Below are 26,188 nucleotides of genomic sequence, written 5' to 3' on the forward strand. Positions count from 1 at the left end.
AGGACACTTCAAAAATTATTCATAATTCACTTTAGTGAACAGCAAACAAAATTAACTTATATATTACCTCACCTTTAACCTTTTTGTGTATGTAGTCTACATTTTTATTATTACCAATTTTTATTCTCGTCTACTACTACTACTTTTTTCAGTTGTACAGCAGAGGGCAGAGGGCAGCCTAGGACAAACAGAATCTGTGATATTACATTTCCTAATCACATTTCTCTAGCTCATTGAAAATGTCTGTTTAATTGGAAAATGTGAGGAAAAGTCTATTTACTTCAAGCTTATATGGCTTCTTCACATTTCCTAATAAGTCATCTAGGTCTAACATCTGGCTGTGCAACCATTCATTTTTCCACAAAAACTTTTGAGGATGCATAACCAAACAATAATGCTTAAAATCTGATTTATTCTGCCATTCTACACCTGAGGTGTCCAAGTTCAGGATACAAGGGCCAGTGTGCTGCCCATTTTAGATGTTTTCTTGCTTCAACACAGCCAAATCAGATGAATGGTGCATTAAATGGCTTCCACAGAACTTGATGACATGCATGACTAAAACACTATTGCACTTAAAAAGCGGGAATACACCCAACTCCCATTAGAAATGAGAATCCTATCTGGGACAAAGTGTGCATGCCTCAGTTAAACTATGTTCTCGGGGACTGAGAGAGTTTGAAAGTTAGGAACCCTGTTGATTAATGTAGAATGTGCCTGACAGGATGTTAAAGATAAGCTGTGGCAATATGGTGATGAGTTGGGAGAAAGAAAATAATAGCATATTAGGTGCTTAGAACAAATAAATTAGGCTTCAAAACTTTGGTTTGACCAGATTACACGGCTTAGTGAAAAACAGATTTTATTGTATAACCTTGACTGACTGCAGCTACTTAGTATTGAAAGACATGCATCACACAAAGTAAATCCAAACAAGTTTAGAAAGAAAGTAAAACAATGAAAAAATAATGCAGTTCAAAATGGAAAGCATTTGTAAAATCTTTATTTTTCACATTTTATAGCAATAAACATTTTAATGCAATTGGTTAATAAATTGGTTTTTACAGTAGTTGAGCTTTAAACAGAAAGTAGTTATAATAAGCTAAATTGACAGTTAAAGTTATGCAGCTTTTTTATTTTTTTTAAAAAAGCAGTCAAGAGAAACTGAAACAGAGCCAAGAGGAAGAACAGCTCATTTTTTAGTAGAAACTTGATACAACCTCATACAAAACGAACAATAAAAGCTACACAGCCTGTTGGACAACTTTGATAAAAGGTTATGTTACATGATGTAGTTTAGAGAGTCAACCAAAAAAATACAGAAACTAAAATCTTCCCCTTTTATCTCTATTTTTCCCCTTCATCAATGGGAAAATTACTTCCTCATTGCATTATACATTGAGACAACATACCCTTTCAAATAGGAGGTATTTATTCACAGGAAACTGTCTCTCTGGTTTAATACAGAGGAAGTTAGGAAGTTAGAGAGAAATTGGGCTCTACACATCTAAAGGAATCCTACCAAATCTGGAAAAACAGTCTACTCTTGTATAAAAAGACCGGGTGGGATTTTTGTAGATGTGACATTTAGATTCAGACAACAATGCTGGCTCACAGCGAGAAAGCAAGCGGTAACAAAAGCCCCATTTCCATTGCCACTCAAAAGCCTGGGGCTTTGAAAATCACAGGTAGCGTTTCCATACACATTTACCTGGGCTTTACTTTCCCAGGGTTTTGGTCCCCCAACCAGCCTAGTACTTCTCTGGTTTCTCAGGGCTTGTTGAAGGGGTGAAGTTGCATGCAGTAAAAAAAACTGAAGTAGGAAATAACGGGTTTCCAAACCTATCAATTTTATAACCTTAATTTATCACAAAAAGTTGTTTTAAGATGATTTTAGGCGAGGAAGTACACCCCCAAACTTCATCTGTGCAGTCGGTTCATCAGGATTATGAGAAAATTTTAAATAAATGTTAATTTAAAAATACGGGTAATTCTTTAAAAGAACACCGACATTGGCCATTTACCGATATTGCGCTACATCCATGATGGCGGCTGTTCTGTTTTGGTTTTCCCTGCGTTGCTCTTGTCAGCGTCGCAGGTCGGTTTCGATGTGAGTGGTTGAAGTAGCACGTCAGTCAAGATGACGGACAAGTGGTTTATCCAACTATATGCAAGGATTTTTGATAAGGTCCCTCTTTCTGAAATTCCTCTCCAATGAAGCTATCCGAAATAGATGTGTGGAGCTCTACGGAAAGAAATTCATCTGGCGAGAGTCAGATTAGAAACCAAACTACCAAAATTTGGTTAAGAATTGTCCAACGCATTATTAACAACTAGAAGAATAGTAAGGACCCATCGTCTTCTAGGGAAAAACATGTGGCGTAAGTGATGCACCCATCATGCCAAGTGCCTACTGTACAAGTCTATGGGGGCAGTGCTATGATTTGGGGTTTTTGCAGTTCAGCAGAACTCAAAGAATGAGGTCAGTTGACTATCTGAATATACTGAATGACCAGGTTATTCCATCCGTGGATGTTTTCTCCCCTGATGGCGCGGGCGTATTCCAAGATGACAACACCAAGATTCATCGGGCTTGAAATGTGAAAGATTGGTTCAGGGAGCATGAGACATAATTTTCACACATGGATTGGCCACCACAGAGTCCAGACCTTAACCCCATTGAGAATCTTTGGGATGTGCAGGAGAAGGCTCTGCACAGCGGGCAGAGTCTACCATCATCAATGCAAGATCCTGGTAAAAAATGAATGCAACAGTGGGTGGAAATAATTCTTGTGACATTGCAGAAGCTTATCGAAACAGCGCCACAGTGAATGTGTGTTGTAATAAAAGCTAAAGGTGTTACAATAAAATATTACAGTGTGTGGCCTTTTTTTTCTTTGGTGGTTACTTTTTTTGTCCAGGCATTATACTTTGAGATAAAAAATACAGAAGAGATTTATGGAGCATAACTCTTGAACTGTTATGTAGTAATGCTTGTAGTATACACAGGCATGTAAAAACATGAATATCTGCAGATGGTAACTGTCAGACGACGTGTTTCTACTTGTTGTTTTATGACATACAAAAACTGAAAGCAGTCAGGTTCATCAAAAACAGTCGAAAGAGAAAGTGGACAAAGTGCAAAAAAAATCTTCCCCAGTGATATGAACACTATTTCATTTATGCTACTCAAAATGCTAATAAATAATTGAAAGACCATTTTCCCAAGACAAGACTGAAAAGGACTGCTTGCATTTCCCAAATATGTGCATCAACCAATTAATCATTAAAATGTGTTAATTATTTAATTATTTATCTGCATTTGGGTGGCTCACTTTCACTCAGACACATTTTACCTGCAGGAGATTTTTCATACTTGCGTTTAATGTATAAGTGCAGCTGAAACATTACAAAAAAGGCAACAAGAAAATCTGCAACCAGGTAATTTACACACTTCAGAGAAAATGATTAGGTATTAATAAAAGTACCATCATGTACATATTAGTAAAGTACAATGTCTTGCAAAAGAAAATGTATTGTAGTGGGATTTTATGTGATGAACCAACTGTGAAAAGAAAGAAAAATGTCACATGTTTTTCTTCATTCCCCTCTCTGAACATTAAGTTTGGCACAGGTTCTTGAATGGGATTTAGGTCTGGACTTTGACTGGGCCATTCTAACAGCATTCTAGCTTCCTCCATCTTCCCATTGTGGCTGACCAACCTCCCTGTCCCTGAAGAGGAGGATGCTTGATGCTCCCATGCTTTAGTATTGGGGTGGTGCATTTGGAGGGGTGCAGTGCTGTTTTTCCACTACCCATGGTGTCAAGCATGTAGTTCAGAATATTCAGTTTTGGTCTTATTTGAGGAGAGCTCCTTGTTCATCTTGGTTCCTGTTTCCATCGTCTTGGCTTATTATCTGGCCACCTTTTCAAAACAACCAGAGTTTTGGTAATGAATGAGCAACATTTTTACTGGAGAAATTCCCCCACCTGAACTATGGATCTCTGCAGCTCCTCCAAAGTTACAGTGGGCCTCTTGGTTGTTTTCTGGCTACCCAGCCTGTCACCTTAACTAGATGGCTAATATGTTGGTAGGTTTGCAGTTGTGTCATCCTCTTTTCTTTTCCAGATGATGGGTTGCACTGAGCTGTTTAAGACTTAGGCAATATTTATAAACCTGGTATAAACATCTCCACAACCTCCTCCCCGTGTTTCCTGAGAGTGAGAAGGTTCAGTGGATTTTATCTGAGGGTATCAGAATAAAGGGGAGAAAACATAAATACAGGCCACTATTTTAGTGCTTGTATAGATGCTGTTTAATTCAGATCAACACAATAAACCAACGTTTATTTCCTTTTTATCTCCGTCTTGATCAGGTCTAACTAGAAACTTGTAAACTTCATGGTTTTAGTGATTAAATCAGAACTGTTAACAGAGGCCAGACCAGTAACAATGAACAAAGCAGTCAGGGATCTGGGTAACTGTACTATCTACACTATTATATGCTTAATTCACTATTGCAACACTTTCTACTGTTACACATACTTGCACTATTCAATATTTGCTTTTGTGGTTTGTGGCTACATGCCTGACAGATGTTCAGTTTCTGTTTTCTTTATATATATATATTTTTTTTTTTTCTCAGACATACCCATATTTATATTATTTGTGTTTGTTTGTTCTTTTTTTTCTCCTTGGAGCGGCAGGTTTTGTGGAGGGCAGGGTGAGCAGTGTGCTCCTGCAGACTCTCTTGCATTTATTAATCTGCTGGAACTCTAGAGGAGCTGGCTGCCGGTCATACAATGCCAACATTTAAGACACCACTCTGGAATGCGTCTCCAAGGCTTGCATACACCCGGAACGCAGCACAGGTTCTGAAATGAACACTCGCCAGATGCCAAATTCGAGAAAATGTTCCGCTTGCCGAGTAAATCAGAGGACTTGTTGCCACATGTCGCATAAATTTTTATGCCTCACGGACCAAAACTGGTCCGTGAGGCAGACACCCTGTCTACTTTTAAGACTAGGCTTAAAACTTTTCTTTTTGACAAAAATTATAACTAGTGGCTCATGTTACTCTCAGCTACCTTTATAGTTTTACTGCTATAGGCTTAGGCTACTGGAGTATATCAGGATCTAATTTTCTCACTCTATTGAGTTCTACTGTTCTTCAATTATGCATTATGTGTTGTAATTTCTGCTTTAACTTTCTGTTCTCTCTCTTTTCTCTTCATAGTAGGTACACCTGGTCTGGCGTTCTGTTAACTGTGACATCATCCAGAGAAGACGGCTCACCCGCTATTACCATCTAATGTAGAACAGATTACTAGATCAATGTGTGCTTCTGTGCTTTTTTATTTCTCTTGTTGTGTCTCTGTTCTGTCTTCTGTAACCCCAGTCGGTCGAGGCAGATGACCGTTCATACTGAGCCCGGTTCTGCCGGAGGTTTTTCCTTCCCGCTAATGGGTGGTTTTTCTTCCCACTGTCGCTTCATGCTTGCTCAGTATGAGGGATTGCAGCAAAGCCATGTACAATGCAGACGACTCTTCCTGTGGCTCTACGCTTCCCCAGGAGTGAATGCTGCTTGTCGGGACTTTGATGCAATCAACTGGTTTCCTTATATAGGACATTTTTGACCAATCTGTATAATCTGACCCAATCTGTATAATATGATTGAACTTGACTTTGTAAAGTGCCTTGAGATGACATGTTTCATGATTTGGCGCTATATAAATAAAATTGAATTGAATTGAATTGAATAAATGTTTGTACCACATAAGTCATGTTTTTCAGTCATCATTTTGGTGGATGCTTCTTCATGTTCCTCTGCTGTCAGCTCGTATGACAAACGCGTGGTGCACGCACACACTCGCACATGTGACTCGAGAACGAGAGCAAGTACATCATTTCCATTTTCCAAGAACTAGCGTTTAACTCAGGCTAATTACGTAGCGGGAATATGTGGCGGTATTTAGCAGGAGTCAGTCAGCCTTTCAAAAGAAAGCGCAGCAATGTGGAGGATAAACAAGCCCGACCTACAGCCCCAAACAGGAAGTTTAGTGAAAAATGGCGGTTCGGAGATGGCCGCCTCATAAGAAACTGGCTGCACTATCATTACGAGGCTATGCTAATGAGCTGTTCTATGTGTCACCAGTATGCTAATGATAAGAACAGAAACAACTCGTTTGTGTTGAGCAATAAAACAATGGAGCCATCCGTGAACACGAACAGAGTAAATGCCACACAGTCTATGTGTCAGTGTGCCGAGCTCAACCTGAGCCTCTGCTCGAGACATCCTCAGTGACTGCGCTCATGGCCATGTTGGAGCAAACATGTACCAAAATGAAACTACTGTTTCATGCCATTGGCAAGAAAGCAAGGCCATTTTATGACTTCAAGTGGATGTTCAAGTGAATAAAACTTGCTTCTTCAAAAATTATATTTAATAACATTCAGAGAGGTGGCTTATTACTGTTTTGACCTGAATATAGGTTGTTTTGTTTTATAAAAAAAATAATGTAAAAAGCGAGGTCTTCTCAATCAGACTCATCTTATTCAGGTAACTATATAATACAAAGTAGACTTTTCAATAGAAATGCCAAGCTACCGATTGAATTGAACAACATGATTGTATATTTATTTTTATTAGACTTTTTGTTCTTTTGTGCAGTTTGGAGGAACAAAAAAGGCATTGCTGTGGGATCAACGTACAGGAATGAAAAGCAGGCCAAAGTCTTTATGAACTATATAGCAGAGGTGGAGAGAAAAGAACACAAAATTTCTCTCCATTACCACAGATGGCTCCAAAGACAGTTCTGTGAAGGAGTAGGATGTAGTTTATGTCAGATTCAGTCACCAGGGCAAAACTGAATCAAAGTTTGTAGGCATCAAGTCGGTGGAGAAGGCACAAGGACTGTGTCAGGAGCAGGAGGCTGGACTTCATGAACTGTGTGAAAGGACCAAAAGTAGAGAGCGAGGAGTCTGATTAGATTTTAATGAATGAAATCAGGAATTAGGAATCTAATGATTAAGTGTTTTTCTTCTTACTATTTAATGTTTGACTTCTTCTCTTTTTTCTTCTGACATAATACCATATTATAAAACATATTATGTGCTTAAAGTGAGGTATATATATATATGTGTGAAATAATTTAATATTTTGGCAGGTAAAACATATGCTTGGCCTAATGTTTTTTACATCTACCGGCCAACCTGGCCGGTTAATCAGAAACTTAATTTTGGACACTGATCACACCTTTCAGACCCTGTTCACTTCTTCCTGACTCTCACCTCCAATCCACCACAGTAAGACAACTACCAATCTTAACCTTCATGTCCTGCTGCACTTTTTACCTCTCCTTCACAGTATCTACTTTATCAAGATCCCAGACAACTTCACAATCTCAATCATCCACCCATCCTGCTTCTCAATAAACTTGTTAAATTTTATTACATTCAGATTGATTGACTTTTTTATTTGAATCCAAAATAGCAAAATATCTTTCTACAAAAACATGTATTAGTTGTGCTTAAATTATTTCTGTCTGCAGACAAACAGAAAGCAGTTGCTAAGTAAGCCTGCATCAGGAAAATAATCAGGAGATGAGCCAGAGTAGAAAGTCCTTGCAGTACAACCTTTTACTATCAAAGGTGCCATTTCACTGCTATCGTGTCAACACTTGAAAGGTGTGATTTGCTTTTAGACGCAGATCTGAGCAGCTGATAACAATGGTGGGAAACAAGTCTTAACCTGAATGAGGTTTGTGGTTTAAGACAAACAGATTTTAGCAAAGATAAAAATCTGGTTTCACTTACTCAGTATCGCTGTATCTTAACCCCTTTCTACATGACGTAATTATTAACAGCAACAGCAACAAAAAAACTGTACTGACAGAACTTCACGTGAATAAATATAGTGAATTCTCACATCAAGCAATGGATTATTCTTCAGATCTCTGGATTCAGAGTCTCAGTGAGTTCAATGCCATTCTCGTGAGCTGAAAGGTCAGAAAGAGTCAGGGTAAATAGAGAGTAAAGAACCCTAAAATAGTTCAAAGCAAAAAAGGAAGTTAAAGTATTGAAGAAGTTCAAGTGAAGTTCCCTTATCTGTAAACAAAAAAAAGTTCCCTAATCTGCAGTAAACAAATTGCAAACATTTTCAGGTTGACTTGTTTTAAGTTACTAAAATCAGCTAACATGGGAGTCTATCTGATCAGATACACCTCACTGACATTTTATAAGATAACAATACGAAATCTGTCAGGGAAGTATTACTGGTAGCGATTTTACATACACCTACAAAATCCTCACTATCCTTTTAAATATATGTACTATACAATTATCTGAAAGACAGTAAAACAAAACATTTCTTACAGGATAATCGTAGTGTATCTCAATCTGTAAAACATTTATAGAAATTGATGTAACGTTTAACAAATTACTGCGTATTCCTTTATTTTTATATTGCTTCTGTTCTTATTACACGGTTCCTTTAATTACTACCATATAATCACAATCTCCTTAGTCGGTGGCTCTGTAGCCTAAAACTACTTAAAGATTTAAAAAATGGAAGAAGGCGTCAAAAACATGTCATACTAAACACAAAATTCAAGTTGCTCACCTATTTTCTTTTTGTTAACCACATATCCAACAGCAGCGGCGATGGAAACAAGAACCAAAGTAATCCCAGCAGCTATGATGGGGAGGGTTATGTTGCTGGGGCTCTCTGGTGAACAAAGACAAAACAAAATAAAAACTAATTACTACAACTTTACAGAGCTTTTGCATTTCTCAGTTTCCATATTTTTTAATTCTGATGTTAAATTCTGAGTTCTGTAATAAATTAAGTTGTGGTACACCCTGGAGAGGTCGCCAGTCTATCACTGTTATTTCAAGGTGAATAATTCTAGTAATACTGAACACTAAAACCTCTTTCCCTGTCTCTCCACATTACCTGGAAATATCCCTATAGATTTAAAGAATTAAATGTGACAGAATGCACTAATATAAATACATGGTCTACATTATGGGACACGTTTCTGTTCACCCTCTAAACACCACATACTTCTCCATCAGCTCCACACATTGGCACCCTAGATCAGAGCTTATGTTATGTTTTTTTCCCCTTACTATTAATTGTATGTAACTCTGTGTCTTTGCCACTGTAACGCCTTTTTTTTTTTTACAATAAAGGCATTTCTTATTTATTCTTCAAAGGTTCTCTGATGACTCTGCCATAGTCGGTCTCATCACAGATGAAGACGAGTCACAGTACAGACAGTGAATCCAAACCGGTGCCAGCAAAACCATCTCATGTTAAATGCTGGGGAAACCAGGAGCATAAAAAGCTGCTGCAGCTCCTAACTTTGGTTCATCAGACCACATATCAGTGGAAGTCACTTTCTATGTTCATGCTGATAAATTAAATTATGAGGCTTACAACCCTGTTACCCAGTCACTCCCATTCCATGTTGTGTTATAAGTAATAACATAACAACAGGAATGTTTTTTTTTCTTATTAAACATATTATAATCAGCGTTTTCATTTGGCACTTTATGATCTGGCTACTTGCTTTTGCTGATGGAGGGGGCAAGGCTCCCATGATGAAGATTTCTGCCTTCCGCAGCGCACGAAAACATCAAGAATAACCTCATCAAAGAAACACCAAGAGACCAACTATCAGTTCAGCAATGTTCCCTCCATCCTCCTTTCCTCCATCCCTGTTCCCCGCAGTACAGAATCAGGCCATAATCATCATCTACTTATCCCTGCCTACGAACCACAGATCTGCATAACCAGACATGTGATCAAAAACATTCAGCTTTGGACAGAGGACACCTGCTCAGCTCTATGGGACTGTTTTGAAAGCACAGACTGGAAAGTGTTTAAAGAAGACGCTGGCTAAGAAAACTACACATCATCTGTGCTTTCCCATATTCACTTCTGCACTGATGCTGGAGTGTTTCCTAACCAGAAACCATGGTTGGACAGGTTGGTGCGGTCCCTGCAGGGCTAGAAGTGAACTGAAAAAAGCAATGCAAAGATACAACCACCACATCAAGGACGACCTAAGCAACAATAATCCACGTGATATGTGGAGAGGCAACAGAACCAACATGCACAGTGACCAGCAGCCCAGCAATGAGCAAGCTCTCCCTGACACCGATAACAGATTCTTAATTATCAGCCAGCATGGAATAATTTCCACTGTTATGCTGATGACACTCAGCTATATTTATCCATTAATCCTGATGAATTCCATCAATCACTTCGACTGCAGGCATGTCTAGATGACATCAAAAGCTGGATGACTTTAAATTTCCTGCATTTAAATTCTGACAAGACAGAAGTTGTAATCTTTGGACCAGAGTCCTCAAAAAATAAAGTTCTTAATCAATCACTTAATCTGGATGGCATTAACTTGGCCTCTGGTAATAAAGTAAAAAATCTTTGTGTTGTTTTCGACCAAGACATGTCATTTAAAATCCCATATTCGGTTTTGGTAAGATGAACGGAGATGAGCGGCTGAGATCTCGCGAGAGCTGTGCGTAAGTAAAATGGAGGCGTTCATGTAATTCAAATCAAACAAGCTAAGGTAAGAACGAACCAATAACTGAAAATAATACAAAGTAAAAGCCCAAACATTTACAACTTTTACGAGGGAACAAACTGGACGAAGAGACCGTGACGAGCCTGGAGTGCTACCTGGACGAGTGTTTTGATAGCATCGTGATGGGGAAGGCCCAGAAGCCTACGGCTGCTAGCACACCGTCACTTAAGCGCACTCGTTCTAATTCCACCAGTGCGTCATCTTCATCTACTCTGTCTCCCGACAGGAACTTCAGTGACATCTTGGAATCCATTGACAAGAAGCTTACCAGCCTTGACGCGCGTCTCGCCTTGGTAGAGGTTCTACATAAGGAGTTTCAGTCTCTGAGAGAGTCGGTGGAGTTTAGCCAAGCCCAGCTAACAGCTATGGCCGCGGAGAATGACGCGCTGAGGGGGAAGGTTACGGAGCTGACCGAAGGGATTATCCAGCTTTCCGGCGAAAATAAGAAAATGAAGGAATCCATTCTGGACATACAGTCGCGAAGTATGAGAGATAATCTCGTCTTTGCAGGCATCCAGGAGCAGCAGGGAGAGTTAGCCGAAGAAACGGTCCGGAACTTTCTCCAGCAGAAGCTAAAAATCCCGGCGGATCAGGTAAAAAACATCACTTTTCATCGAGTCCACCGGCTCGGAGGTAAGAAACCCGACAAAACCCGTCCTCGCCCGATCATAGCTAAATTTGAGCATTATAAACAAAAAGAATTTGTTAGAAGTTGTGGCAGGGAACTGAGAGGGACAGACTTTAGTGTTAATGATCAGTTTCCTAAGGAAATCCTAGATCGCAGGCGAGTACCGTTCCCAATCAGGAAAAAATATATGATGGACGGCGTTAAAGCCACCATATCGGTTGACAGACTTTATATTAATGGACAGTTGTTCAGGGATCAGAAGATCACCCCTTGGCTTTATTAGTTACACCACAGGTGGACTTAAAGCATGTTTCAATGACTTAAAATAAATAAATAAAATAAATAAATAAAAGAGGCGCACAGATCGGTACACGGTGATAAATAAAAAAAAACGCACTGCTCAAGAGCACGTTGGTATGGTTGTTGTTCACGGTCGGGTACACAAGGCACGGGCTATGGTTTATCCCTTTTCACACTCAATTACTCTTTGCACTTTTTAATTTTTTTGTGTATTTCTATTTTATTTGTCTGCTTCCTTCCTGATCATCAGTCAATCACAAGCACATCATATGATGCTACCTGGGTCTATGTATGACTATTTTCTCAAGGACATGCACCTTCTAACTTCTCACTCACATCTATGGCGGATGTAAAGTTTTTGACATGGAATGTGCATGGGGCTGGCACCAGAGAGAAAAAAATGAAGATCATTAACCAGCTTACTAGATTCAATTCAATTCAATTCAATTTTATTTAAATAGCGCCAAATCATGAAACATGTCATCTCAAGGCACTTTACAAAGTCATGTTCAATCTTATTATACAGATTGGGTCAGATTATACAGATTGGTCAAAAATGTCCTATGTAAGGAAACTAGTTGATTGCATCAAAGTCCCGACAAGCAGCATTCACTCCTGGGGAAGCGTAGAGCCACAGGAAGAGTCATCTGCATTGTACATGGCTTTGCTGCAATCCCTCATACTGAGCAAGCATGAAGCGACAGTGGGAAGAAAAACCACCCAATAACGGGAAGGAAAAACCTCCGGCAGAACCGGGCTCAGTATGAACGGTCATCTGCCTCGACCGACTGGGGTTACAGAAGACAGAACAGAGACACAACAAGAAAAACAAAAAGCACAGAAGCACACATTGATCTAGTAATCTGTTCTACATTAGATGGTAGTAGCGGGTGAGCCGTCTTCTCTGGATTAAAGGCAGATGTTGTCTTATTGCAAGAAACCCACAAATCAGCTACAAATGCAAGTGAGCTTAATTCACCTGAGTTCCCTGATGTGTTTGCGGCCGGCTATAATTCTAGACAGAGAGGTGTAGCAATCTTAATCCACAAAAACGTTAGTTTTAAAATATTAGATGAAACTATAGATCCTGAAGGTAGATACATAATAATAAAAATAGCTATCCATAACCAGAAGCTATGTATTGTCAGTATATATGGTCCAAATGTTGATAACCCCTCTTTTTTCCACCAATTCTTCCTTGCACTTTCAAAACACGGGGATTATTCACTAATTATAGGAGGTGACTTCAACTTTGGTTTAAATAACGATATAGACAGGTTGAATAAAACAGGGACTAGTTGGCAGTCAGTAAGTGTAGTCAAACAATACATGAGTGATTTTGGTCTTTGCGATGCATGGCGTTCTCTTCATCCTAATAGTAAAGAATACACTTTTTTCTCAAATGTTCACCATTCGTACTCTCGTCTGGACTACTTTCTAATAAGTAGCTCACTGCTGTCGGTTGTTTCAGAGACGGTAATTCATCCTATTGCTATCAGTGATCACGCTCCTGTTACTCTCACCTTAATTAATAAAAAAATAACCCCACAAAACAAAAGCTGGAGATTTAATACATCACTGCTTAAGGATGAAGAATTTATAAAATTCATCAATCAGTGGGCTTCATACTTAGAATACAATGATCAACCAGGTACATTGGCATCGATATTGTGGGAAGCTGGAAAAGCAGTGATGAGAGGTAAAATAATTTCTTTCTCATCTAATAAAAAGAAAAAAGAAAACAAAAAGATTCAGGAATTAGAAGAAAAACTTAAGTTACTAGAATCCTCTCAAGAAGAAGGAAAGTTAGGTAAAATCCGTGAAGTAAAATTAGAACTAAACCACTATATTGAAAAGCAAAATAGATTTCTAATACAAAGACTTCGAATAGAAAATTTTGGACATGGCAATAAGTCAGGAAGCTTCCTAGCTAATTAGCTTAAAATAAATAAGGAGAAAACTACTATATTTGCAGTTACAGATTCAACTGGTAATACAGTAAGTGAACCGGAGTGTATAAATAATACCTTCCGCGATTTCTACAAATCTTTATACACACCACAGATAAATCCATCAGAGAAGGATATTAAGCAATTTCTGGATAAAATTACACTTCCTAAATTATCAGATAACCAAAGAATGACACTGGATTCCCCGCTGACAACAGCTGAAACCCAGGAAGCTCTTAAAAGCATGCCTAATAAAAAGGCTCCAGGTCCAGATGGATTCCCTACTGAGTTTTATAAAGAGTTCTGGAATATTCTAGTTCCAACGTTCCGCAGAATGTTGCAGGGAATACAGGAAAAAGGTAGATTTCCAGCTAATATGAATTCTGCCACCATCAGCCTTCTGCTCAAGCCAGACAAAGATCCTGTGTTGCCCACTAGTTATCGTCCCATATCCTTAATTAATGTGGATATTAAGATAATCTGTAAAGCTTTTGCAAAAAGATTAGACAAAGTAACTCCTCTCATAATACATCCAGATCAAACTGGTTTCATCAGAGGAAGGCAGTCATCCACAAATACACGCCGATTACTTAATTTAATTGATTATTCCTACAGTAAAAACATTAAAACCAATATATTGTCTTTAGACGCAGAAAAAGCATTTGATAGAGTAAATTGGAAATTTTTATTCGCTACTCTTCATAAATTCGGTTTTGCCGATTTATTCATAAACTGGTTAAAAATTCTATACAATTCTCCAACAGCCTGTGTCAGGACAAATAATCAAATATCTTCCAGTTTTTGTCTACAGAGGGGCACCAGGCAAGGATGCCCTCTTTCTCCATCACTTTTTGCCATCTTTATAGAACCTCTAGCAGCAACAATCAGACAAACAAAAGCTGTAAAAGGAATAAAATGCATGAAAATAGAGCATAAGATTAGCCTGTACGCGGATGATGTATTACTTTATCTCCAGCATTCAAATAATTCTCTTTTACAAGTAATTAGAATACTAGAATCTTTCTCTAAAGTATCAGATTACTCGTTAAACTGGTCTAAATCTACGGTACTGTCAATTAATTGCTCTCTCGAAAACTCCCTAGATTTACAAATGCAATCAGGAAATATTAAATATTTAGGTATTACTGTGTCGTCTAAATTAACGGATTTACTTAAACTTAACCATGCCCCACTTTTAAACAGGATAGAAGAGGACCTTGAAAGATGGAAATCACTTCCAATCACACTTATGGGTAGGGTAGCTTCAATAAAAATGATGGTCCTACCTAGAATTAATTATTTATTTTCAATGATCCCCAATAAACCATCATCTGACTGGTTTAAACCTCTAGACTCTGCCATTTTTAAATTTCTTTGGAAAGATAAACCCCCACGTATTAGCTTAAAGACAATACAGAAGACTAAAGACAGGGGAGGATTAGATTTGCCTAACTTCCATAACTATAGGCTACAATACATCTCTAAATGGATAAAAATAGTATTTTAGATGAGCCTTGGTTAGATATAGAACAGGAAATGTGCAATAATATCATGATTTCAGATCTGCCGTTTATTAGCTCAAATATTAAACGGCATACATGCTTCAAAAATATCAACATTAGTTCTACTCTGACAGCATGGTGGGAGTTCCTTAAAATGACAAAGTCATCCCTTATCCCATGCAGTCGTACACATATCTGGAATAACCCAGATATCATACAAAATTACAAAATGATAAACTTTACATACTGGAAGAATAAAGGTATTAAATATCTGGAACATCTACTTGACGGAACCGAGTTCATAAATTTTGCTAAACGAAATATGCAATATGGCATTAGTAAAAATAAATTCTTGGAATATGAACAACTTAAATCTATAATTAAAAATAAATATAAGCATATTAATGGTGGTTTACAAATCCCAACTAATATATTACAGTTCCTAGATTTACCCCCCCCCCACCCCCAAACTACTGTCTAAATCATACACGACACTGACTAAAATACATGATTCAATATCTCTTCCTATTATGAAATGGGAAAAGGATTTATCAGGCACCTTTGAACAAAATTTCTGGGCTCAAATATGTCTAAGAACTTTCAAATTGACTAGAAACACCAACTTACAACTAATACAATACAAAATCATTCACAGAGTACACTACACAGGACAAAGATTATTCAAGATGGGGTTGGCACAAAGTAATATCTGTCCACACTGCATAGGCAATCATCCTGATAATTATTTTCATGCGTTATGGTTATGCACACCAGTCCAGAGGTTCTGGACACAGATATGTAAGGACTTATCAAAGTGCTTGAGCTGTAAAATTACACCTTCCCCATCAGTTTGCTTGCTCTGTAATTTTGAGGAAAGTCCTCTGAAAAAAGAAATAGTTTACATGGTTTTCACTGCTTTATGTATTGCAACGAAAACTATCCTCATGAATTGGAAAAGTAAAGAAAATCTCACTATCAATCAGTATAGAGATCTTTTGTTGGATCATATTAATCTAGAGACAGCATCTGCTTCCACATCTGATTGGTCTCTTTGGGCTCCTCTGATCAACACCATCACTTAGTGGAATAGGGGGCGGTGGGTTGTTACCTGCAGGGCGCAGTGGCTGGATGGAGGGGTTCCTGGGGCTCTGGGGGCACTTGGAGTAGGGCGCCTGGTGGATCCGACTCCGGGGTCTGTTGCCCCCATCTGGGAGGAGCATGGGAGGCCTACGGGTGGCCTACAGCAGCCGCTTGCGGCGCTTTTTGGGAGCTGCGTGTTGACGGACGTGGGTTACTGACCTGGTAGCTGTGCTGCCGCTGGCTGGGGCCGGGGTGGGTCTGGGGGTCTGGGGTCCCTGGGGCGCGCCGCCCTCGGGCGGGGGCCCCGGCGGGGCCTCTGGGGTTCCGGTTCCGGGGGATGTGCCGCTTTTGGTGTGGGCCGGCGCGCCCGGGTGTCCGCCCCTGCACGGGGCCTCGGGTGCGCTGGGGGGCCTTGGGGCCTGTTGAGCTGGTAGGGGAGCATGGTCATTAACATCTCAGGGCAGATGCTCTTCTCCTGCATTGGATAGGCACTCTGCTAGTGGGGGGAGCGGGAAGGAGGGGGAGTGAGCGGGAAGGAGGGGGAGTAGGGACCTGCCCAGCCTGAATGTCTACTGTCGATTGTATGGTGAGTTGTTTGAACGTTAGTGTTGGGGAGGGATTAAATCTACGGGTGTGGGGGGGGGCCTGGCTGGCCAGGGTCCCCCCCTCTTATTTATTTATTTATTATTATTATTATTATTATTATTATTTATTTACTTATTTATTTATTTATTTTGTTTGTTTTTTTTTGGGGGGGGGGGGTAAAGCCAGTAGGCTTGGTGGGTGGACTGGGGGGGTGGGTTGAGGTGTTTGTCCTGGTGGTTGGCTGGCGGGCCCTGCGGCCTCTCCCTGGCCCCCGGTGGTGCCGCTGGCAAGGCCCCCTTCTCTGGGTGGGGCTTTCGGGGAGCGGGGGTGCCTATTGGAGTCAGTAGGGGAGCTGGCTCCCTGGGATAGCTTCCCAGTCATTTGCTCCCCATCCCCGGACTCCTCCCTCTGCCTGCTCCATCACGCCGCCACACATGTAGGTCCTGGGGGAGAGGGCGTTACTGGAGGTTTCCACTTTCTGGTGACGCCCCTCTCCCCAATTTTATCATGCATCTTAGACACTTTCACTTCAAACATTTTCACAACGCACACTCATGTAGGCCATGGTATGGGGGGGTGGGGGGAAGATGTCTGGGGGGGGGGGGGGGTTATGTTGTGTGAGCCTCACCTCGGACGGCTCCCTTCACCTCCTCTCCCACTTAGACATTGAGGGTTCTGGGCAGTTGCCCGGAGGGGGTGCGCTGGCAACAGCTTCCTTCCGGAGGGGGATGGGCTGTGCCGTGCACCCCCTTCGGCGCTCCCAGTTTTTAAACACACTTGAGAACAACATCTGAGCGGGCGTAGGGAGGATCGGGGGTCTTCCGCACACCCCCGTTCTCCAATGGCGGCAAGGAGTCTGGGGCCTGGAGAAGGTGCGGGCCACTGTGTCCGGGGTCTTGGCGGGGGGCTGCAATGGGTAGTCAGCCGCTTGCCAGGTCTGGGGCTGACGCCTCCGCTCCCCCCAGGAGGGGCAGGGGGCAGGGGTGGCAAGGGTAAGGTGGGGGAGGGAGGGGGTTTATTAGGTATTTAGGGGGTGAGGGGGGCTCAGGCTGGGTGGCTCGTACGGGTCGTGTTGGCCCGCCCTCTTTGGGGGGCCCGGTCCAGGGGGCGTCTGGTCCGGGGGCGGGGCCGGGGGTCGGGCACAAGCAGTCATATAGTCGATTTGGGGTGACCCCCCCCCCCCTCTGGTCAGCGTTGGATGCGAGTGTTATGTGGGAATGTGTGTACAGCGTCTTTTTTTTTTTTTTAAATCTGTGTGCGGTGAGACCCTGGGGCCTCTGGGGCCACTTCAGCGGGGCTAGCTGCCGGCGGAGCCCACGGGCTCTTCCCCGCGGCTCTTGAGGGTGTCGGCATTGCGGTGGCTGGGGGATTCCCTCAGGGTCGTCTCTGCTCCTTCCTTGGGGGGGGGGGGGGGGTTGCAGATATCCTGTGTCGGCCCCTCCTGCTTTAGGGACCCCTTTGGGAGTCCGGGGATATGGGTCCCCTGACTCCTGCCTCTGTGCTCGGGGAAGGCGGGCCTTTGGTTCTCCACAACCACTATCAAGCTATTTCCTTCTGGATAATTTTCACCTAAACTAGTGCACTCTCACAAACTCCCACAGGTGCTGGGTCCCAGGTATTAAATGTTCACTTATATACAGTAATCTTATAATTTATTTATTTATTTATGTTCTTTCACTTTCTTTTTTCAAGTATCACATTACACATGTCAGCTTACATAATAATATATATGATTTAGCAATGGCATCTAGAGGTTATTCGACTGTATCTGTTGCTTTATGTCTGTTGGTTGTGCTGTTCTTTTTGCATCTCTCTTTCCAGGTGACGGAGCAGACAAAGAAGGTTTTATCATTCTCTCCCTTTTATCTCTTCTTTCTTTCACCTCTACTCTTTTTTTTTCTTTTTCTTTTCTTTCTCTTTCACTTCTTGTTCTTCATTTACTCTCCCATTGTAATGTCCATATCATTTGAAATTTTCCTTGCAGGAATCACAATAAAGCTATTTACAAGCATAAATCAAGTAGAGCACTATGGCGAAAGATGTTCGCTCCACTTGTAAAAGCAAACTCTGTTGAGCTCTATCTGGCATTGAGACATCAATTCCTATTGCCACATTGCTAGACAGGACACTGGGGAAAAAAAAAAAAAACAGGTTTCCAGAGTTTCCTTTTTACACCTCAGGAATATTGCCAAAATTAGAAACATTCTGTCCAGGGGTGATGCTGAAAAACTAGTCCATGCATTTGTTACTTCAAGGCTGGACTATTGTAATTCTTTGCTATCAGGAATTGCAGTTCAAAGCCTTCAGCTGATCCAAAATGCTGCAGCAAGAGTTCTGATGAAAATCAACAAGAGGGATCATATTTCTCCAATTTTAGCTTCCCTTCATTGGCTTCCTGTTAAATCAAGAATAGAATTTAAAATTCTTCTTCTAACATATAAAGCCCTTAATAATCAAGCTCCATCATATATCAGAGCTCTGATTACCCCGTATGTTCCTAACAGAGCACTTCGCTCTCAAACTGCAGGTCTGCTGGTGGTTCCTAGAGTCTCTAAAAGTAGAATGGGAGGCAGATCCTTTAGCTATCAGGCTCCTCTCCTGTGGAACCAACTCCCAGCTTTGGTCCGTGAGGCAGACACCCCGTCTACTTTTAAGACACATTTTAAAACTTTCCTTTTTGACAAAGCTCATAGTTAGAGTGGCTCATGTTACCCTGAGCTACCTCTATAGTTATGCTACTATAGGCTTAGGATACTGGAGGACATCAGGGTCTATTTTTCTCACTCTACTGTCATGTTCCATGTCTACCTGTAGTGTTTTGCGTCACCTCCTCCTTCCTCAGGGTGTGACAGGCAGGTTGGATCCTCAGCTGTGCCTCATCAGGTAATTGGTGAGGGTTTAAAAGAAGAGTCAGAGTATGAAGCAGACGCCAGATGGTCTAATCACATCCTGTGGTAACCAGGCCCCTGAAGTGCTCTCCGAGCTTAGATTGAGCTTCAACCCTCTGAAAGGACTAACCCTTTGACTTTTTCCTCTCACAGTTCCTCCTTGTGGATTGCCCCTCTTGTGAGTGGTTTATCTGGACCTCATCTGGGCCGCACGCTGGAACCAGCGGATTGCCCCTCCTTCTCTTCTCCGTCTGCCCAGCTCGCTGATGCTATTCTGAAGGCTCCTCTGACCCGTCACCTGTCTGTCCACCCTCCAACGTTTTTCTCACTACTGGAACAAGTAAGCAGACCCACCTGTACCACCTACAATCTAATCCAGCCGTGCACTAACAACTCTTCCCTCTCCTAGTGTGGAACTGGACTTCCTTCCCCTGTGATTGGCTGCTTATTATTGTTTTTTCAATAAACCCTTTTTGAACCCACTACTGGTCTGTAATTGCTGCCTGAAACTGAGTGTCAGCATACAACATAACATCTACTGACTTCTACTGTTCTCCAGTTTTGCATTGCATTGCATTGAAATGACTGTTGTCTTTCTGCTTTTTTTTTTCTTTCTGCTTTTAACTTTTTGCTCTCTCTCTTTTTTTCCTTATAGTGGGTACACCTGGTCTGGCGTTCTGTTAGCTGTGACATCATCCAGACAAGACAGATCACCCGCTATTAACATCTAATGTAGAACAGATTACTGGATCAATGACAGGTTTGGCAGAGGATGAGCAGGGAGAGTTAAAAAGTTTGTTTGGAAAGCTTGTGTAATGTGTCCACATGGTGTTTTAAACACAAAGGGCTGAGCAACAACACTCCCATTAGCATGTTGATACCATGCCATCGCCCATGTAATTCGAGTGTGTTTTATGGTTATCACAATCTTTATGTCCACAAGAGTTGTAAACACTGATGGGATATCAATATTATATTATTATTAATATTTATTTAAAGTCGAGCTTTTTAAATTTAGTGTCTTTTTAAATTCTAATCATAGGAAACAAAGCTTGGGCAAGTCAGCTCAGATGAGAGTAGTGATATAGTTGGCAGGAAAGAAGTAAGAGAACAAGAGAAGCCAAAATTTTAAGGAAGGAAATGAAATTACAAAAGTGGGATTGGGGGCATTGTCTAGGGAGTTTAAAAAGAAGCTTGGAGAAGTAGAGTTGGCAAAATTTCTAATAGATGGAAGTTTGTTAATTATTTGTGCTTCGGAGGAGTAGAAAAAGAAAACAACACTGTTGGACCTGATTGCCTGCCTGTTACCGGACCTGTTTCTGTGCCCCGACTCTGCTCCCGGATTCTGCTCTGGACTTCGGATTCTGATTATTCCCCTTGTTCATTCTGCCTGACTCTGACATCCTGGTTTGGACTCTGTGCCCGCTTATCGACAAGCTGCAGTTTACCTCACAATAAAATGTCTTTTACGATATCTGTTTGTCTGGCTGAATTCTGGGTCCTCAGTTTCCGTTCATCACATTTAATGTGTTTCAACCCATTCACTGTACAAATCCTGAGTTAAACATACGAGAAAATAACATTTTAAAGAATGATTTGCTCAGTAAAAATCAAGACACTCAATTATATTAATGTAATTATTTCCACTGGAAAGGATTAAGACTCGAATCGTCAATTTAGGATTAAACAACCAAAATAACGATTGACCGGGAATGACGTGTCGGGGCACGTCCTGTGGTCAATATTTACATTAGCTTGAGTTCAAGCCAAACGTTACATAAGCACCATTAAGTCGACATTAATGTTCCCTATTAATGCTGTAATAATGCTCAGTATTATCGAACAATGGTGGAGCGAAACTAAAACAAGCATTATGTTTAAAACGAACCGTAGTTATGTTTACTTGGTGGTAGCCGTAAGCTATTAAGAGGGGCTAACTAGCGCTATGCTAGCGAACATTCGGCACTAATTTAAAAAGACTTTTAAGTAAAATTTGGTGGTAATGAGTAGACTGAACAAAACAAACATTTAATTTGTCTAATATCCCATCAGTGTATAAAACCCTTAAGGAAATAAAGCATGTTATAAGTGTAAATCACACTCAAACATATCAGCAAGACTTGGTTTCCAGAATACTAGCAGAAGCTAGCCTGTTAGCTCCAGGAAATTTACTTCGGTCAAAGCTTAAAACAAAACAGCTAAAAAACTTTTAAATAAACCATTTGACTTTCCCTGCCAAACTCTGCCAATCCTGTCTGTGCCAGTTCGGTTCACTTTGGGCATCCAGTTGAAGCAGGGCGAAGCTGGTCCTTTAGCACGGCGGGCAGGCGGCTAGCCCAAAAGGGAAAATGCTCGTCGTTTGGGATACAAGGCTTGGGCAAGCTTTACACTGTTCTTGGAAGGGGGTGCAGTTGGGCTGGGGAAGGGGGCCCTCGCTCGGTCTCCCTGCCGTCGCTTCTTCGTTTGAGGGCCTGTGCAGGTTGCAGCGGGCTACTTCAGATCAACGTTTCTCTTAGCTTGGCCTGGCCACAGGAGAGGAGATCGCTCCAAGCTTTGTTACAGTGCCCCCCTCCCCTAAGAGGGGGACTAAGAAAGTAGAGAACATCACCCCAGTTCTAAAGTCCTTACACTGGCTTCCTGGATCTCAGAGAATAGACTTTAAAATCATCTTGCTAGTCTATAAATCACTGAATGGCTTAGCACGTAAATACAACACAGACTTGTTATCAGTGTATCGACCCTCCAGACCACACTTCTGGCTCCAGCCTACTCTGCATACCTAGAACTCATGCTCCACTGATCTGGAACAAACTTCCAGAAAAATGTAAAAGTGCTGAATGCCTAAGTTCAGCACTTTTACATTTTAGATTAAAAACACATTTGTTTAGGATTGCCTTCGACTAGTTAAACTGTTTTAATGAATAAAAGCCTATAGAAATAATTAATTATATTTAATCCTCAAACACAATAGGATTCACAAATACAGAACAGTGACGGAAGTTATAGGTTTATCATTAGTTCAACTTTTTAGTCCAACTGTTTAATATTTGCTTTTAATTTCTATTTTCCCATGTTTTATTTTGTTTCTACATTTTATTCCAACTTGCTTTCATTCTGTTTTATTTTCCTATGTTTTAATCATGTAAAGAACTTTGCATTGTTTTTGTACCGAAATGTGCTATACAAATAAATTTGCCTTGCCTTACACTCTCTTTTTCCTCTGCTATATTTATGCCTTACTTTCTCTTTTACCTTTCCATTTCTGTGTCAATTGAATTTGAAATTAGCCCAAAATAATATACAGTATTTTTTTTGCTTACATATCAAGGGGAGCACTATAGTCAAATCAGTAATGCTCCACTTGTGAAAGTATATATTTTGGGTCCTCTCTGGCATTATTTACGTGTTGTTAAAAAATAAGTAAATATATATCATTCACTGCTTATTTATGTGTCCTGTGTGCGCTCGACTATGCATTTATTTTTTGATTGGCCCTTTATTCAAATTAATTATGTCCATGTAAATAAATAACTACTGGATGCAATATGCACCTCCCTTTCAGGGATGAGCGAGCACAGATAGTGGCTGGATGAATTGATTTGAAATAAATGAGACATTTATCTAAACTTTGCTTTTTGAGTAATGTGGCAGACCTAGTGTGTAAATGTGTGACACATTAACATAAAAATAAACAACAAAAAGCATCAGGCACATATTTAGGCTTACCTCTGTTGGTTCTTAGAGTTGCTCCATCCAGATTGATGATTTTTTCCCCTTTGCCAATAAGCTGAAACACACAGTCGTACCTCCTCCAGTCTTCAGGACTGATCGAGGAAATGTCCAGGTAAATCCTCATCTGGAATGTTCCATCATCGTTTGGAAGGATCTCTTCATGATCCACATTCTCATGAATCTCTTCCCCATCCTTCCTCCAGAACATCAGGGCTCTGCTGGGATAGAAACCTGTAGCGTGGCAGCTGACTGGAGAGGAAGGAGACTTCTGCAGCAGCGACAATGAGGGTTGCTCTGGGAATGGAGAAAATAGAAAATAAGGAAGGAGTCAAAAAGGGTTGATATACAAGCAACAGATTTGAAAATCCAGTTGATAGGAACATAATTGGAAATGATGATGAACATTGTCAGGGTTCAGTTTTGATTTGGGTTTTTATTTACTATTTTTCAGTTCTTCCTCCTGTCTGGGTTTAGTTAGGTTCTGACTTTTGTTATGGTTAGTTCTGTTTCCTCTTACCACTCCCACTCAGTCTTCCCTTCACTCCCGCTGTAGTTAGTCACACCTGCCAGCCACTAATTAGCCAGACTCGCTTCACCTGCCAGCCTCCCTACTTAAGCCTCACTCTGCTGTCACTTCTTTGCCGGTCCGTCATCATTCTACACCCTCTCCATGCCAGTCACCCGTGTGCCTTTGGAACCCTGCTTTTGTGTTTTCTCATTTAAGGTTAGTCCTGCCAGCTAACTCTGTAAAGCTCTGTACCCTGCCAGCTGTCTCTCGTAACTCTGAAGTCTGCCTGTCGTCTCAGAGAAGCTGTGGACATGTCGTGGGCCTTTTAGTCTCTCACTCCGGGGCGTCAGCTCCTGCCTTCATCTGCACCCCTGTTCCTGTGTATTCCTGGATCACTGGTTACATCATCCACCATCCCATCAAACCTGTCAATAAAACTCCTCAACTTTAGTCCTGTGTGTGTGGTTCTGGGTTCATCAAAGACAAATCCTGACAAACATAAATTAAAAAACCTTGACATCAAATACAAATTTTAGCAATCACTTACAGTTCAAAGCAGGCAGTGACACTGTAAAAAATTAATTTTTAGAATCAAGTTTAATCGCCAAGTAGGTTTACACTTACAAGGAATTTGACTTGGTTTTGATGGTGCAGACAAAAAAATAAAATAAAATTAAAGCCGCAAGCAGCGTCGATCGGCCCTCGCAGCCAAGCGCCGCTCCGGCCACCGCTAGGGTTCGCGCACCACTGGCCGCCCGCCACCGCAGAAGCTGTTACGCATTTTCCCCGCCTGTCCACCGGGCGATTCACACCAACGCGTTGGCCAGCGCTCCTCCATGACTCACAAAAAATCTGGTGCAGATCGGTCGATGCAGCGAAGAGATACAGCCGTTGAATAATGATAATGCATTTGGACTAAATCCTTCGGCGGGCCGAATTCGGCTTGGGGCTGATCATTTAAAATATTCTAGGTGGTGCTATAGAGAAATTAGGTCACGTCCACCAAAGTTTGTTATGGATTCCTGTCGGGGGTGGATAAAGATACATCCAAGTGAGTTTTAAGCACCTCGGCCCAAAACTGTGGAATTCAGAGCCAAACGTATGGCAGAGGCGTTTGACATGACTTTGCCACGCCCCTCTGCTCCATCGAAATCACTTGGGGCTGGAATCCACAACACACCAACATGTCTTCTGTCTCTGGACACAGTTTCATGTTGATTAGCTCAGAGGAGTAACATAGCGACCGTTTACAGCAAAACATGACACTTACTGTTGTCAGGGGGCGTGGCCTAAATTATGTCATAATTTGATCATTGGGATTTGTAGGACACCCAATGATGATCAATCACAGAAAGTTTGGTGCCTCTGTGAGTTTTGTGTTTAATGGCGAATAGGTTAACTTTGACCCCTGCTAACACCCCTTCAGCATGCTCAAAAACTCACCGTTTTGATAACTTTTAATTGGGCATACCTTATGATCAGACTGACCGAGTTTCAAGCCGCTCACTCAAAGTCCCTAGGAGGAGTTCGATCAAATATCAATGCTGTAAACGTCAAAAATTGGGTCAAAATCAGACCTTCAACCTAAAATGGCCAACTTCCTGTGATACTTGCACTATGACATTAATTGTAAATTCTGAGCATCTTGTTGAGTTCTATAACTGTACCAAATTTCATGTCTCTACAATGAAGTAAGTGAATAGCAAAGGGTCCTTTGAAAATTGCTAGGTGGCGCCGTTTAGGCATTAGGTCACGCCCACCAACGTTTGTTGTGGATTCCTGTAGATAAGGATGCACCCAAGTGAGTTTTATGCAGCTCGGCCCAAAACTGTGGAATTCAGAGCCAAACTTATAGCTGCTGCGTTTGAGGTGACTTCGCCACACTGCCACGTCCCCCCTGCTGCATCGAATCCACTTGGGGCTGGAATCCACAACACACCAACATGTCTTCTGTCTCTGGACACAGTTTCCTGTTGATTAGCTCAGAGGGGTAACATAGCGACTGTTTACAGCAAAACATGACGCTTCCTGTTGTCAGGGGGCGTGGCCTAAGTGATCATCATCATGATTTGACCATTGGATATTGTAGAAAAATTTGATATTGTCATACCTTGTTCTTAGCAAAAAGCTCTTCCCTTTGTCCAATAATAGCTTAAAAACCACAGAGATATCCAGGGCAATCATTTTAACGATCATCTTTCCAACTTTATAAGTCTCCCATGTCTGTTTAACTGGGATGGCTCGTGGTTGTAAAGGGATCACTGTCAGTGTCTCCAAATCCAGAGCAAGAAATCTTCTCCATCATAACCTACTAGAGAATCAAAAGAAACCTTCTGAGTCTCCTCATCCCAGACACAGGAAACTATCCCTTGTAAAATATGGACTCCTGAAAACAAAACAGAGAG

The 26,188-nt window shown here is 41.2% G+C and overlaps 1 protein-coding gene across 1 annotated transcript; it reads right to left on the reverse strand.

Annotated features, from left to right (window-relative positions):
- Nucleotides 1–6,680: 6,680 nt before the first annotated feature.
- LOC105922944 (BOLA class I histocompatibility antigen, alpha chain BL3-6) lies at nucleotides 6,681–24,274 on the reverse strand. The gene is made up of 5 exons (XM_036134387.1): nucleotides 24,036–24,274; nucleotides 23,270–23,569; nucleotides 8,622–8,726; nucleotides 7,929–7,998; nucleotides 6,681–6,947 (listed from the first exon to the last, which is right to left on the reverse strand). Exons 1-4 carry the CDS (start codon nucleotides 24,094–24,096, stop codon nucleotides 7,949–7,951), a joined length of 516 nt encoding a protein of 171 aa, XP_035990280.1. The 5' UTR covers nucleotides 24,097–24,274; the 3' UTR covers nucleotides 6,681–6,947; nucleotides 7,929–7,948.
- Nucleotides 24,275–26,188: the final 1,914 nt, after the last annotated feature.

The sequence above is a fragment of the Fundulus heteroclitus genome, unplaced genomic scaffold, assembly GCF_011125445.2.
Source record: "Fundulus heteroclitus isolate FHET01 unplaced genomic scaffold, MU-UCD_Fhet_4.1 scaffold_80, whole genome shotgun sequence".
NCBI lineage: Eukaryota > Metazoa > Chordata > Actinopteri > Cyprinodontiformes > Fundulidae > Fundulus > Fundulus heteroclitus.